The sequence below is a fragment of the Eleutherodactylus coqui genome, chromosome 2, assembly GCF_035609145.1.
Source record: "Eleutherodactylus coqui strain aEleCoq1 chromosome 2, aEleCoq1.hap1, whole genome shotgun sequence".
Taxonomy (NCBI): domain Eukaryota; kingdom Metazoa; phylum Chordata; class Amphibia; order Anura; family Eleutherodactylidae; genus Eleutherodactylus; species Eleutherodactylus coqui.
This window is the reverse complement of record NC_089838.1, coordinates 306,070,205-306,085,423: the sequence shown is the minus strand read 5'-3', so window position 1 is coordinate 306,085,423 and position 15,219 is coordinate 306,070,205. Positions and strand designations below refer to the sequence as shown.

General features: G+C 43.5%; 1 protein-coding gene across 1 annotated transcript in view; it reads left to right on the top strand.

Moving 5' to 3' along the window:
* The window catches only part of DOCK5 (dedicator of cytokinesis 5), a 100,737-nt gene that overhangs the window by 34,242 nt on the left and 51,276 nt on the right, over positions 1-15,219 (top strand). Inside the window, exons 4-12 of the mRNA XM_066593519.1 lie at positions 7,536-7,588; positions 8,831-8,927; positions 9,014-9,162; positions 9,651-9,786; positions 10,375-10,532; positions 10,630-10,711; positions 12,304-12,433; positions 13,648-13,720; positions 13,806-13,948. Of these exons, the coding sequence (XP_066449616.1) occupies positions 7,536-7,588; positions 8,831-8,927; positions 9,014-9,162; positions 9,651-9,786; positions 10,375-10,532; positions 10,630-10,711; positions 12,304-12,433; positions 13,648-13,720; positions 13,806-13,948 (1,021 nt within the window). The remainder of the gene's footprint in view (positions 1-7,535; positions 7,589-8,830; positions 8,928-9,013; positions 9,163-9,650; positions 9,787-10,374; positions 10,533-10,629; positions 10,712-12,303; positions 12,434-13,647; positions 13,721-13,805; positions 13,949-15,219) is intronic.

Genomic DNA, 15,219 nt, shown 5'->3' with positions numbered 1-15,219 from the left:
CCCTCGGTGCGGCCGCTCGCAGTATAATCTGCAGGACCCTGTTTATTTCCGAGCATTCTTTTCCAGAACATGTTTAATATCAGCGGTCTTGTGAAGGAGCAAACAACCAGGCCTGCATTACCGCTGTGATATACGGCGGCCGTCGCCTCCCTCGCTCTGTTCAGAGTCGTGTAGTGCTGGGGCCGTTGCCTAACAATTTCACGCCCGGCAGCTGCCGCAGGATTTGGGATTCAAATGCTTTCTAATATAATTTAAAGGGCGTTTCCAGTTCTTTGTTCTCGGCGTCTTCTAAAGATCTGAGGCTATGTTATATTATAAAGTTGTCTCTTCCCTGCGTTGAGGGAAAGGGAAAATTTTAAGTGAAGAAGATGCTAACTACTAAAATGTGGATGAGCGGTTGTAAGAGGATTGGAAACCGGACTGTCAGTGAGACCAGCCGCCCATCGCTATATCCTTGTGCTGGGAATAGTTAGAGTTCACTTGTTTTATTATACACAGTGGAGTCATATTATTATGACCATCCCCTACTTTCGACGTGGGCAGCACGTAGCCCATGTAGGAAGTGACGTGTCGGCTTGGTGGGTATATAAGGTGTGTGATGGGCTGTCTGCTCACATATCACTCTTGTCATGGGTAGAAGCGGCGACTAATCAGAGTTGCAAAAAGGGCTTTTGGGCAAAGGGTGGCGGTATTTCTTAGCGCAATTTGTAAAATATTCGGGCACTGCTGCGGTGAAAGTGTATCATGAGTGGACAAATGGCACCTTTGGGAATAACTGAGTGGAAACTACAGAGTACCACGTGCCATTGATGAGAGGTGAACGTCTGCTACAGAGGGGCGCGAGGGCCGACTGATACAGCAGAGCAGCTCACCATGAAAATGAACCAGGGGGCTACCAGACTTGTCTAAAACAGTTTAGCATACCCTACCGTGTACGAGACTCCGAAGCAGGCGGACGGTCACTGCTCACAAGGGTGCATCAGAAGCAAAGGCTTTAGTTTGCATGGCAATATTGGAATTGGACCAACGCTGATTGCCAAAGTCCTGCCTTCTGCGATGAGTCACGTTTTCTGCTTCATCGAACAGATGGACATTGGTGTGTCAGGCGGGAAACCTCACAGAACAACCTGCAACCATTACTGGAAGAACACAAGCCGGTGGCGGTCCGGGGAATGTTCTGTGACAATCTCTGGGCCGCTCATCCATAGTGAAGGCACTCAACAGATTTGGTTATGAATCCATCCTTGCAGATCACATACACTCATACATGCTGTTGGTCTTCCTTGGGACAGATGGGATCTTCCATCAAGATAATGTGACCTTTCACAGAAATGTCCGATAGTGGTTGGAAGAACATGACCAAGACTTCCAAGTACTTCGCTGGTCCACTAATTATCTGGACTTGAACCCAGGTGAACATCTGTGGGACTACCTCGATTGTCGTGTTTTGCTCTATAGATCCTCCCCTGCGCACCATATGGCAACTGTGGGATACAGTCAGCGTGGCTCTAGGTACCTCAGACAACCTACCTGCCCCTTACTGAGTCACTTCTGGCCAGTCTAGCTGCTGTCTGTGCATTATACGGCGGTTTCTTTGGATATTAGCTGGTGGTCATAATAATGTGACTCAACTCTGTATGTTGCACTAGTAGGACTTTGCAGTGTCGATGATGTCCTCTCTGCTCTATGTGCACCAGGGGTGTAACAAGTAAGCAGGGGGTCCCACTCCACCATCACCACTTCCAGAACACGAGAAGCTTGTGATTATTTGTTCCCCTAATGGACAGGGGAGTCACATTGGTGGGATAACACTCTGCATGCTGTTTTGGAGCTCACCGTCTTGTAATGTGCAGGTCATGGGTTGGCGCTGAAATAATGGCCAATGCAATGGGAGTTCACGTTGCAGCAAAACTTACATTTTTTACTTAAGATATTAAGTCTCTGGCAAACAAGCATGGTTGTTACATGATATATTTACACAGTCCAGAAGCATTGCGGTTACAAGAGGTTCGGTCTTCAGCTACTCTACGTACAGTTCATATAACTATATACAGGTAGTGGCCTGCATCGGTGTTCTGTAGTATTACAGGCCTCTCCATGGTCTAATATCATGGTATAGTCAGAATGTACACATTGATGTCACAATAGTGGGATGTAATTCGCATTCTGATGTCACAATACAGGGAAGACACTGTGATGTCACAGTATATGTATAATACAGGCAATGATGTAACAATGCAAAGATAGTATATAGTGATATTGCAGTACATAGATACTACGTACAGAGATAATAGTGATGTCACTATAACAAGGTTAATGATGTCACAGAAGATGGATTACAACGGCAATGTCGTCACAGTCCAGGGATAATATGTCACTATACACGGTTAATGAGCACTGTGATGTCACGGCACAGGAGTAATGAGCTCTGTCATGTCACGGCACAGGAGTAATGAGCTCTGTCATGTCACGGCACATGAATAATGAGCACTGTGATGTCACGGCACATGGATATTGAGCACTGTGATGTCACGGCACATGGATAATGAGCACTGTGATGTCACGGCACATAAATAATGAGCACTGTAATGTCACGGCACATAAATAATGAGCACTGTGATGTCACGGCACAGCAGTAATGAGCACTGTAATGTCACGGCACATAAATAATGAGCACTGTGATGTCACGGCACAGCAGTAATGAGCTCTGTCATGTCACGGCACACGGATAATGAGCACTGTGATCTCACGGCACATAAATAATGAGTTCTCTGATGTCACGGCACATGGATAATGAGCACTGTGACGTCACGGCACAGGAGTAATGAGCTCTGTGACGTCACGGCACATGGATAATGAGCTCTGTGACGTCACGGCACATGGATAATGAGCACTGTGACGTCACGGCACACGGATAATGAGCTCTGTGACGTCACGGCACATGGATAATGAGCACTGTGACGTCACGGCACAGGAGTAATGAGCTCTGTGACGTCACGGCACATGGATAATGAGCTCTGTGACGTCACGGCACATGGATAATGAGTTCTGTGACGTCACGGCACACGGATAATGAGCACTGTGACATCACAGCACACGGATAATGAGCACTGTGACATCACAGCACACGGATAATGAGCCGTGTGACGTCACGGCACACGGATAATGAGCCCTGTGATGTCATGACACAATATTGCGCAGATTTTTGCACAAAAATTTGCGACTTTTTTCACTTTTGTGTGCCACTCGAAAGATTTAATATATTTGTATATATTTCTTTTACTCTCGCTTGGACTGTCAAAAGATGCGCCAACATTTTTTTTCAGAGGCGTGCATCTCTCAACAAAAATTTGGCACATCTTATTCCAGCACACTTAAGATGTATAAGAAATGCCTCTCTTAATACATCTGGACCATTGATTTCACAGTACAAGGATATGATGTATCATTGCACAAGCATAACGAACCTCAACTAGGGGGCGCCATATACACTGTAACATCACAATACACAAAAGAAAAACATAGAGGTGGGACAGTGCCAGAACAATGCAGTATGAATGACATGTGACACGGGGGTCCCAAGGAGCCACCTGCTGGTTAACATGGATTCTGGCTGTCCAACTGTGAAAGCTACCTGGTGAAACCACAACCTACTTGTTCCTCATGTTAAAAGTTTGTGCAACCATTAAGCCTGATAACTTTATATAGATTGTAACCACCAAGCGTGTTTGCCTCTAAGTCAGATTAGCATTTGAACATTTATAACTGTGCCATACCCCATCGACCACCACATAAACGTATTACAACTGCGTCAATCCAAAATATTAAAGTGTCCATGGGGGGGATACGTTTTTTTCAGGTTATATGTAGTCAATGTCAAGTGCAAAATCACAGAGAATGAAGGATCTCAAAGAATGTCTATGTTAATATCTGACCAGCGAAGTATGAGACTTTCCCAGACATCAGCGAGAGTAAACAAAGCCACAGGCGAACGTCTTATCTGGAAGTGAGAAGAGGAAGGAGCAGCTGTATTTGACACGGCAGCCAATGTATGGGTGAAATATAGGAACATCATAGTAGGGTGCGTATACTGGCTGGGTGTAGCCACTGATGTCTTAGTGACCTGAAGAAGTACAGTATGGGGCATATAAACAGACTGGAATGAGTTAAAGGTCACTGCCGCACTTTCATTGTATACCGGATGACTTCTGAATACTTGATCTGGGGACCTGTAAAGGGGTCGTCTCAGGATATCACCTGTCCATATGCTTTATTAGTGCACATGGATGTCATACAGGTCAGTCCTTTGCTAAGAGCCCCCCCCCTATGGGCCAGAACACAGAGCCATGTTGGACGGCCATTCATCCACTGCTCAATGCAGGGTTATTTAGTGAGCCCCGCGTTGAGGGGGTTGGACCCGATGGCCCTGGAGGTCCCATCAAACTCTACCAGTCTATGGTTTCATCTAGTTTCAGGCATCTGAAGCCAAAAACTATATTAAAAAAATAACTCGGAAAACCCCTTTAATCATAATTTAGTGTATGCCTACAGGCAGCTTTAGACAAGAGCCGTCTTGTAACATCGTGTTGCCTGCGAGCAGCGGTAAAATGATGGGATTGTCATAAATCGACTTCAGTGTTTCACTATGGCTAAAAAAAAAAAATGTTGGCTGTTTCTCCAGAGCCGCCTGCGATATTCTTCACTATGACGGTTCCTTTAATTCTCACTTGCATGGGAGATAGTGATTAGCTGAACTATGCTCTTGGCGATCGTCAATGCACCCATTAAAAGAATAGAACATTCACATGGCCGCTGACACGAGCGGACGGCGATGGGGATTTCTGCGAGTGGATTTAAAATCGCCGGTGTTCTATTTTTCAGTAGGATCTACACAGACAGCTTCCATTGAAGTCAATGGAAGCCATCCAACCCATGGCACACCCGCATTCGACATCGCGGACAGGCTGCGGGCACCCGTGTGATCACCTAGCGACGGTGGGGAAAAACAAAAATTTTTTTTTAAAAACCTGTACTTCGCATGACCAACAACGAGCCAACATGGTCATCCTCAAAACAGAAGAAAGCAGCTACGCAGGGTCACCGGCCGCGGTCAGAGCTGGATTCCACTGTAGGCTCCTGCATGCAGAATCCAACCCGGTCGTCAAGGAAAAAATCAATTTACAAATAACTGTGAGCCTATTTAGATGAAATGTGCAGAATGTTTTTGGCACCAACCGGCATGAGAAATATATATATAAAATATATTTGCTGCCTGTATTTTATTTATGCAGAAAGCAGCTACCGGTAGATAACAGGATCCCCCCACCAGAATAGCTCAGTGAATAGATATTGTACCAGAACCAAGTTCATAACATAAATACAACCCCAGAACCAAGCACAGTACACAAAAACAGCACCAGAACCAAGTTTGTAACATATATATATATATACAGCACCAGGACCAAGCCAATACATAAAAACTGTGCCAGAACCAAACTCATAACACAGATACAACACTAGAATCAAGCTAAGTACATAAATACAGCACCAGAACCAAGTTTGTAATATATATATATATATAATATATATAATATATATAATATATATATATATATATATATATATATATATACAGCACCAGGACCAAGCTCATTACATAAATACAGCACCAGAAACAAACTTGTAAAATAAAAACAACACCAAAACCAATCTCAGTAGATAAATACAGCACCAGAACCAAGCTTGTAACATAAATGTAGCACCAGAACAAAGCACATAACCTAGGGACAGCACCAGAGCCAAGAAAATAAGTTCAATACAGTACCGGAACAAGCTCATTAGATAAATACAGCAGCAGAACCAAACTCATAGTGTAAATACTACTCTACAATGAAGCTAACCTAAATCGAGCGCACATATGACTGGTGCCCCCATACAAGCTGGTGCCTGGTACCCTGTGCAACTGCACAAGTCATATGTAGCTAAGGCCGGCCGTGCCTAATGTTTTGTGTTTACAGCTCCCATGCAGACCTATGTATCTCCATGGTTACAGACCATGAACACGTTTTGTGTGATCTGATCCTGCAGTCATAGGTTGTTTATTTGCCCCTTACGTCGTGGTATATGGTCTATTACTATTTCGCTTTGCCGCGAGTTTACGTACGTTTTCGGACGCAGGGGGTGATGAGGTGCGCTAAACATGGAAAAATAGAGCAGACGGCACTCGAAAATTGTGTGGTTTTGTATGGGAACTGCGTACCCAACACAGTAGGAGATTTATTACCCAAGGCGGCTGCATTATTTGTTATTATACATGCGATATACCCTCTTGTATAACGAGGTCTCCCAGCACAATATATCACCATTTCCTTCCTCTTGTGAATTCCGCTGAGGATTATGTAACATCACATACCTCAGGTGCGACATAACATGTCGATGGGATTATATTCTGCCGTAGGAGTCTAAACACGCCAAACAATTACTATCAGAGGAAAGCCGCAGATTCAATACTCGCCAGATATCTCTGCTGACCCCTAGTGGTCGTCTCAATAAAGTACTCATTCCGTTTTAGCCAGCTCTGCTGAACATATAGTGGTGATCTGCAGCCTGTCGCCCTCTGGCTGCTGCGAGCATTCTGGGAGTTGTAGTTTTGCACCAGAGAGTCGGGTTGGAGACCTCTGTAATAGAGAACTGCTTAAAGGGCAATTCCACATGATGTTGTTAAAGGGCTTGTCAGGGTTTAAACAAACTTGTTGCATCGTTTCTGAAACGGTAGAAATTACACAGGACTTGGGGGCTCCAATGCCTTCCTGTTATTGGTGATGGGGCCCCTGAATATTCCCATGATGCTCAGAGGATTCCGTTCTATATAACTTTGCATCTGCTTTGACTATAACTTTGATGGCTCTCCAGTTGAGAAGTATACAATTTGCTTTATGGAGGGCAGCAGATGAGACGGGTGGCCCGGGGCTGAGACCACCTCCCTAGAATCGGGCTCGGCTGATGGGTGTTGCAATCTGTGGGGGGTCAGGGGCCTACCTGAAGTTGGGGTCTGAGTCCTCCAAGGGGAACCTGGCATCCGCGTCATCTGTCCACATGGCTGTGAGCATACTCTAAGAGGATGTTTGTGCTGAAATGCATTAACATGACTATTCCCAGGAACCGGACCTAGGGGCGTAACTATAGAGGATGCAGGGGATGCGGTTGCACCTGGGCCCAGGAGCTTTGGGGGGCCCATAAGGCCTCTTCTCCATAGAGGGAGCCCAGTACTATGAATAAAGCATTCTAGTCGGGGGCCCCATTCCAGGTTTTGAATAGGTGCCCAGGAGCTTCAAGTTACGCCTCTGACCGGATCCTGTTATATACAGACTTTTATGGCATACTGCCCAATATCATCGTTGTATGGTATACTGGATGGGTGAAAGAAGTTGAGTCCCAGAAGTGCCGTCTATTATTCTATCGCAGAGGAGACCACATAATCCTCGATCGGCGTTGCCCCTACATTCGGAGCTCACTCTGTACTTTTCTCTTCACAGGGCATTTTCCCAGCAACTTACATTCACATAAGAGAAGTGACTGATGACAAAGGGTAAGCTCGGAGATATCCAGCGAGCTCGTACATGTTAAAGAAAAAAGTGATGGAATAATCGGCCATAGCGCCACCTATTGGAATGGTAGCCACCCCGTGAGTCGATATCCAACCTTGTAATGGCTTAACGACACAGGATGTAGAGTTATGCCATGTAGGTTTGGGGTTTGTATGGAGGATGGGGAGCCGATTCCGCTCCATACCAAGGGGGTGTTGGCTAACTTCACATGGGCGAGTACGATATCTGGGAAGCAGCGATCATCTGTGTGGCTGACAGCAGAGGATCTTGGAGTTTCTCCCATTGTTTTCAATGGGGTAATCTCGCATTGCATCTTCTGGCAACAGCCAGCATGAATATTGATTGAGGCTGTTAACTCTATAAATGCCATTGTCCGTTCTGACTGTGGTATTCGTATCCCTTATTAGGTGTTGTGGCGTCCTGAGATGGTGAGGTGCCTTTCAGTTCCATGGCAGCCTGTGGCCTTTTAAAGCCCTGCCACGGCTGATTGCATGATAGACTGGATGTCAGATTGTGGTATAATGCAATACTCTGGTATTACATTATATGTCAGGAGTAGTGATGAGCGAGCATAATAGCTAAGGGCAATTGCTCAAGCGAGCATTGCTCTTAGCGAGTACCTGCCCGCTCGAGAGAAAAAGTTCAGCGGCGGGGGAGAGTGAGGAGGAATGGAGGTGAGATCTCTCCCTCCCCCCCCCCCCCCCCCCGCTCCCCTTGCTCACTGCCGCAACCCACCTGTCGCCCGCGCCGGCAGCCGAACCTTTTCTCTCGAGCGGGCAGGTACTCGCTAAGGGCAATGCTCGCTCGAGCAATTGCCCTTAGCGAGTATGCTCGCTCATCTCTAGTCAGGAGTGATCAAGCGATCGAAAATTCAAGCCTCCCTATGGGAACTAAAAAAATAAATGGAAAAATCAGTTTTAAAAAGTTATTAATTATTAGAAAAAAATAAAAGGTGCTAAAAGTTTAACCCTTTTTTTCCTATATTAAAGGTGCATTTGGTATTGCTGTGCCTGTAAAGGTCCAGTCTATCCAAGTAGCACATTATTTATCCCGCACAGTGTCCCATTGTCCATCAAAAAAAGTACATAACAACAGAATTGGGCTTTTTTTAGACACCCCGTCTCCAAAGTTTGAGCCGAGAGATTTTTAAGATGCGTGCCTATTGCAACGATGTTGCCGTGTTTAATAAGTGTTTTATAAGTAGGTTTTGCTATCTCCTCCAGGCACCATGAGCCGGCAGTGCTCAGCGAGCTCCCACTGGTACAGGAGCTCACCGTTACGTTACGAGAATGGGCATTCCTCTGGCACTCTTTGTATGTGGTGAGTTGAGCTCTTGCTGTATCCTGACATGCAGTGGATTGTTCTTATGATTGGGTCATCATACAGAATTTATGTGTTCCATACAGCAAAATCAAAGGTCACTGTTCATCCAGATACAAGACATGATGACTCAACTCATGGACTGGCGCTCACAAATTATGTCTGGAACCCTACCCAAAGACGACTTGGCTGAACTGAGGAAAAAAGTAACGACGAAGATTGACTATGGGAATCGGTAAGGTTATTGGAAAATGCCACTTTGTGCACAGTCACAGCTAATTGGCATCTAAAATAAGACACAGAATTACTTTTTTTTTTTGTATTTTATGTATACTGCTTCTATGCAGACCTATGTTTCTCCATGGTTATAGACTCTAAATACACTGTGTTGTCTGATGCTGCAGTCATTTTATCCCTTCTTGACCCGTTTTAGCTGTCTGTAGGTTAACAAGATGCTAAGGGATCAGGTGAAAGAGACACTTGTTCAAGATCTGACTACACAGGGTTTGTTTGTAGTCTGTAACCATGGAAACAGACAGGTCTGCATAAGAGCTATAAACAGAAAACAGTAGGAGATTTTTGAATCAAGAGTGTTTACAAAGTAAATCTTTATTAGAAACGCATTGGAGCGATCAAATCTGGTTGCAAAGTTGTACATACCCTTTAAGCTTGGAATTTATAATTTCATACACTGATATCTCTGTCTTGGTTTGTGTCTGGCAGGCTCCTTGGTTTGGATCTTGTGGTCAGAGATGAAAATGGAAATATCCTCGACCCAGATGAGACCAGTGTGATCACCCTGTTCCGTTCCCATGAAACAGCTTCTCGGAGAATTGATGAGAGGATACAGGAAGAGAAGGTATACGGAGCTATGTGTGGTTGCATTTCAGTATTCATCTGATTAGCAGGATCAAATTAGAGGTATTGGCCCATCAGGAAGGACACAGTTGAAGTCTTGGCTTTATCATCCATATTTCTCTTTACTTTTCTATATTAAAACATATTAGAATCCTCTGAGAAAAAATGATACTCTGTATTACGCCTAGTGCAGAGTTCTCTCTTTGGCATTCTTTGATTCCCTGCATCATGCCCAATCTCTTAGATTCTGCACTAAGCATGGTGCAATATGTAATGTTGTTAGCTATTATAAAGCCCTGTGATCACAGCAGCATCAGCAGTCATTCAAGCCATCTCTCTCAGTGTGAGGGGAGAGGAAGGTGGAGTTCCAAGTGCATTGTGAGCTAGCAGGCTTGTAGAGCTGGTGACCGTGACCAGGTTGTTGCTTCACTGTTTCTGTAATGTGAGACCATTATAATGACTTAAATATGAAGAGAACAGAGGAGTGGTCTGCAGCACAAACAAGCTTTGATGGAAAAGATGAGTATCTGTTTTGAGTTTTCACTGGAGCTTTAATGGGTTTATTTCTGTTCTTGCATATTCCTGTCAGTCCCAGCTGCAGCCCTTGGATTGCCGAAGTCCAGCCATGCTCCATTTAGCTCATACATACAGCCTGTATGTCAACCTCAAGAACTTTGTATGTAACATGGCGGAAGATGCAGAATTACTGATGTGTCTTTATGACCCAGACAGTTCCCACTTCATCAGGTAAGGCCAAGGTCCCAATAAGCCTAAATATATACACATATCAAACCATGAAAAGGAGGATTAATGCCGACTCTAAGCCTAATTTCTTTACCCGCAGTGAGAATTACCTGGTCCGCTGGAGCAGTTCTGGTATGCCAAAAGAAATTGAGAAATTAAACAACCTACAGGCAGTGTTCACAGTGAGTACCCCTCACATCTTCCACTTCTGTAATCCTAGTCTTTGTTCTCCTTTGTTCATATCACATTCACTTCCAGTTTAATCTGGGTGCTGGAATTACATATTTCTCTCTATTGAATTTCATTGACCTTCATTACCACTTGAATGGCTACTTCTCCATTGATTCTCCACCTGGATACAGCAGACATCACCTGCCTTACCAGGTGGGACGAAGGTTGAGGGTTGAGATAAGTTGGACCTGAAACTATTAGACATTTATGCCATATACTATGGATATAGCATGAGTGTTAAGATCAGTCTCGAACAGCAAAAATGAAATCTTAGGTATCACTCAAGGTTGGCTCTTCTCACATGAGCCACCAAATTTTCAAACTGGAAATTTGCAATTCTTTAACTCTAGATGTAAGGGGGGTTTATGTATTGTGGTCATCTAGACCAATATTCCCTCTATAGATTTTCAGGAGTTAAATATGGCTCTTGGCTTCCCCTCAGCCATTGGCAGTGGTGTATAGTATTGATCACTAGTGACACCAGTAGGTCCTAGCATTGCTAGAACTCGCTACTAGAGTCAAAACTATATCACCAGCAGTTCACCTTCATACCGCTCAGTCTGTAGCCTTTAAAAGTGGCTCATGAGCTACAAACATTTCGGAACCACTGATCACATTGGGGACCATATTGCTCTTATAATTGACTAGGCATACCCAGACCGTCCATGGAAGTGACTGACTTTGGTTTGTTATAGATTCTTGTATTTATTGATGTTTTTTTCTTTTTTTGTTCCACTTTTTTATATATTTTCACTACTTTTTTTTACCTTTTTAGTTGTAATTTCTTCTCACACTTTTCCTCCAGTATGATCACTTTTCTTGCACTTAAAGTATATTCCCTGACTACCCCATAAAAGGGTGTAGATGATTGCCCTTGGACACATCTGGTGGCTGCCTATCCTCATGGGGAACAAAGGATCGGTTATGTTACAATCACTCATGCCCGATACTTGGTTTCCCTGCCGTTTACAGTATGCAACAATTTGAGTCTACCTCTAAGCTATCATCCTCCCGGTTCTTTAGTCCACCACTACTCTACTTCCTTTGTCTCGTATGCCTTGCTGATCACCATTATCAAGGGGTGGACTTTATTACCCTCCGTCCTCCTGAAGTTTAGTTTTTGTTCTGCCTTTTAGCTGCCTCGTTTTACGTAAAATTTTATCAAAATCATCAAAGTCCCAGTCAAGCCTGCCCACCAGTCCTCCACCCGATTACATACTCCTCCTTGTCTGATAGTGGTGTCTTCTAATCGATGTCTTCTTATCTTCATATGTAAATACTCTTGACTTTATTGGTTAAATGGGCCAATATTTTTTTTTACTGATTTCTGTACATCACCTTGAACAGATGGGATAAAAAAAAATACTCTTTCTATCGGTCATACAGTCCGTGACATTGCTTCCCCTACTTTTCTTACACATGAGTGTTTTCCAGCACTGTCTTCCTTGATGTCTTCTAGTTTCTAACTTTTCTGCTTTCCTTTTTGATCTTGAACCACGTCCATTTTGTTTTTCATTCTAGTTTTGACCTCTCTTCTCTTCAGGACCTCAGCAGTCTGGATTTAATACGTCCTCGGATCAGCCTTGTATGTCAGATTGTCCGGGTAGGACACATGGAAATGAAGGATGGAAAGAAACATACATTTGGCTTGAGAAGGCCCTTTGGTGTTGCAGGTAAAGTCATATTTCATCTTTATTATACTTAAAATGTTTAGAAATTGCCCTCATGAACACTGGAGAGAGAAATCTTTTGTATAGGTCATACCCCTTTTCACAGTTGACACCTCTTTTTTGCATGCCACACTTCCTTATTTAAACTCCACACCCCATGGAGAAAGGGCATGAAAAAAAGGAGGTACCTGGAGACTCCTCATCCTACTGCTACCTCAACCTATTTCAGTACCCCCTGTACAGTAAGAAGTCCCATTTCTGTGAGCCCCACAGTTATATTGCCACCATTAGATAATAGTGCCCACTTTGTACCTCTATTACGGTAGTTAATTGTGCTCCCTTTATGACCCCATTATGTAATACTGTCTTCTTTTTGCCCCATTACATAATAATGTCCCCTTTGTGCACTTGTTGAGTAATACTTCCCCCTTTGTGCCTCTTAGTTAATAGTGCCCCCCCTCCCTTGAGCCTCATTACATAATGGTGTCCTCTTTTTGTCTTATTACATAACAGTGCCCACCATTAGGTAATTACACCCTATTAGTGCTGTCTCTTTGGTAGTGGTGCCCTTTTGTGTTGCCTAAGTCCTTCTCCGACTGCAGTTACGTGCTTTATACTCTACTTCCCTTCTTCCACTAGAATCTTGATGAATCCTCCTACCCAGTTCTGAGGTGTCGGGGAGGAGGATTCATCTACATACATATGAAGATGTCAAAAGCGCGGAGCAAGCGATGCAGCCCGCAAAGCAAATAGTGTGGGTGGGCAGACCTAGCAGGGTGATTGCCCCCATCATCCTTGCCTAAATCTTCCTGGATGTATAGTGCCCAGGAGACGTGCCAACTCTTCTGGGAATGTAGGAGGTCTCCCCTTATTTTGGGGGGCTCCCAATGTTTTCGGAGAGTTGGCAAGTGTGATCTATATGATTTAATAATATATACCTGATCGGAATTACCAAGTCAGACTGCATAGCAGCACAGATGGCTCATTCTTATTCAAGGGGATGTATAGTTAGGGTTTCTTTTGGATACTGGAAGGGGCAGAAAGTTGAAGATGAATTGAAGAAAAGGCAAAGGGGATGTGAAGACTAAAATATTCTTAAACGTTTCAAGCCCTGAACTTGAGTATTTATGCCATATCGGTGCCCTATGATTACTTGTTACGTCCCTGAATGCATCTTTAGTTCCAAATAAAACAGTCTTCCTCCCAATATTTTGCAGTGATGGACATCTCTGATGTAGTCCACGGTAAAGTGGATGATGAGGAGAAGCAACATTTTATCCCTTTCCATCCGTAAGTTGCCATTTACCTACAAAACTACCAACTGTTCCTATGACATTACGAAGGTCACTTATATTGAAATGTAATTTATCATCAGGATGGCTAAGGAGAATTATATCAGCCAACGGCAGCTCATCATGTCTCCCTTAAGCACTTCCCGGGTATTGGCAGAGAATGAATCACTGACCACCATCTACAACAAAGTGATCGCAGCCAAGGAAATCAACCACAAGGGGCAGGGTATGGACCTCCTATCTTACAGGGTATTGTTGGCTCTTGGAAATATGTCTTGGCCATACTCCTAGCCCATGACGTAGGTTGGCGATGCATGGTCCAAGAATAACAAATACTGCCAAAGCTAACATTAGGGAAAGAAACCAAAGCAATAAATGGTGGGTGCCAGCTGTCTTTGACATCTGACACCCATCCGCAACAGTCACAATTGGAGATAACTCCAATCAAATCTCATATCCATTTAGATGCTGCTATCAAATTTCAAAGCGACATTTAAATGGCTCAAAAGAGGGACCTCTGTCTCTAAAATAGCACCTCTCTGATGACATCGCAGGGTGCCATTCAGCTGTCATAATAGCCCTGGGTCTTGTGATGGCCCCCAGGGCTGACATGTAATTCTGCCTTTTAAGATGTGGGAAATGCAATATACTGCAATACTGAAATATTGCAGTGTATTGATCTCCAGTTCAAGTCCTGTTAGGGAACTAATAAGTTGAATGAAATTGTTTTAATTATCACTAAGAATAAAAAATACTAGAAGTAAAAAAAAAAAAAATCTGTTCCCCATTTGGTAACATTTAAACAATTAGGAAAAAAATATGCACGATATCGATGAGTCCATAAAACTCAAATCTATTAAAATAATGTATTACTTATCCCAATTGTGTCAATCAAAAACTACCAGTCATTTCGCAAAAAAATATGTCCTGACACAGCCTCATCAACAGAAAACCAAAAAAGTTATGGCGGTCAGAAGATGGCATCAGAAAGCAATTTAAAAAACAAAAAAGATTTTTTTAGTGTTTTAACAGTAGTACAAAAAAAAAAACTATAAATTTGGTGTTCTCATAGTCATACTGACCCACATAATAAAGTTAACATGTCCTTTTTGCCACATAGTGTACATCATAAAGACAAGACACCCCGCCCCCTAACAAATGGGGAACTTGAGGGGTTTTTTTCAATTTAATTCTAATTTTAGAATTTTTTAAAAGCTTTTCAGTACATTAAATTATTAAATAGTACCAGGGGCGTAACTATAGAGGGTGCAGGGGATGCGGTTGCACCCGGGCCCAGAAGCCTTAGGGGACCCATAAGGCCTCTCTTCTCCATATAAGGAGCCGAGTACTATGAATAAAGCATTATAGTTGGGGGCCCTGTTAGAGATATTGCATTGGGGCCCAGAAGCTTCAAGTTACGCCTCTGAATAGTACCATTGAAAAATGCAACCTATCCAGCTAAAACAAGCCCTCAGATGGTTATGATGCTTCTGAAAA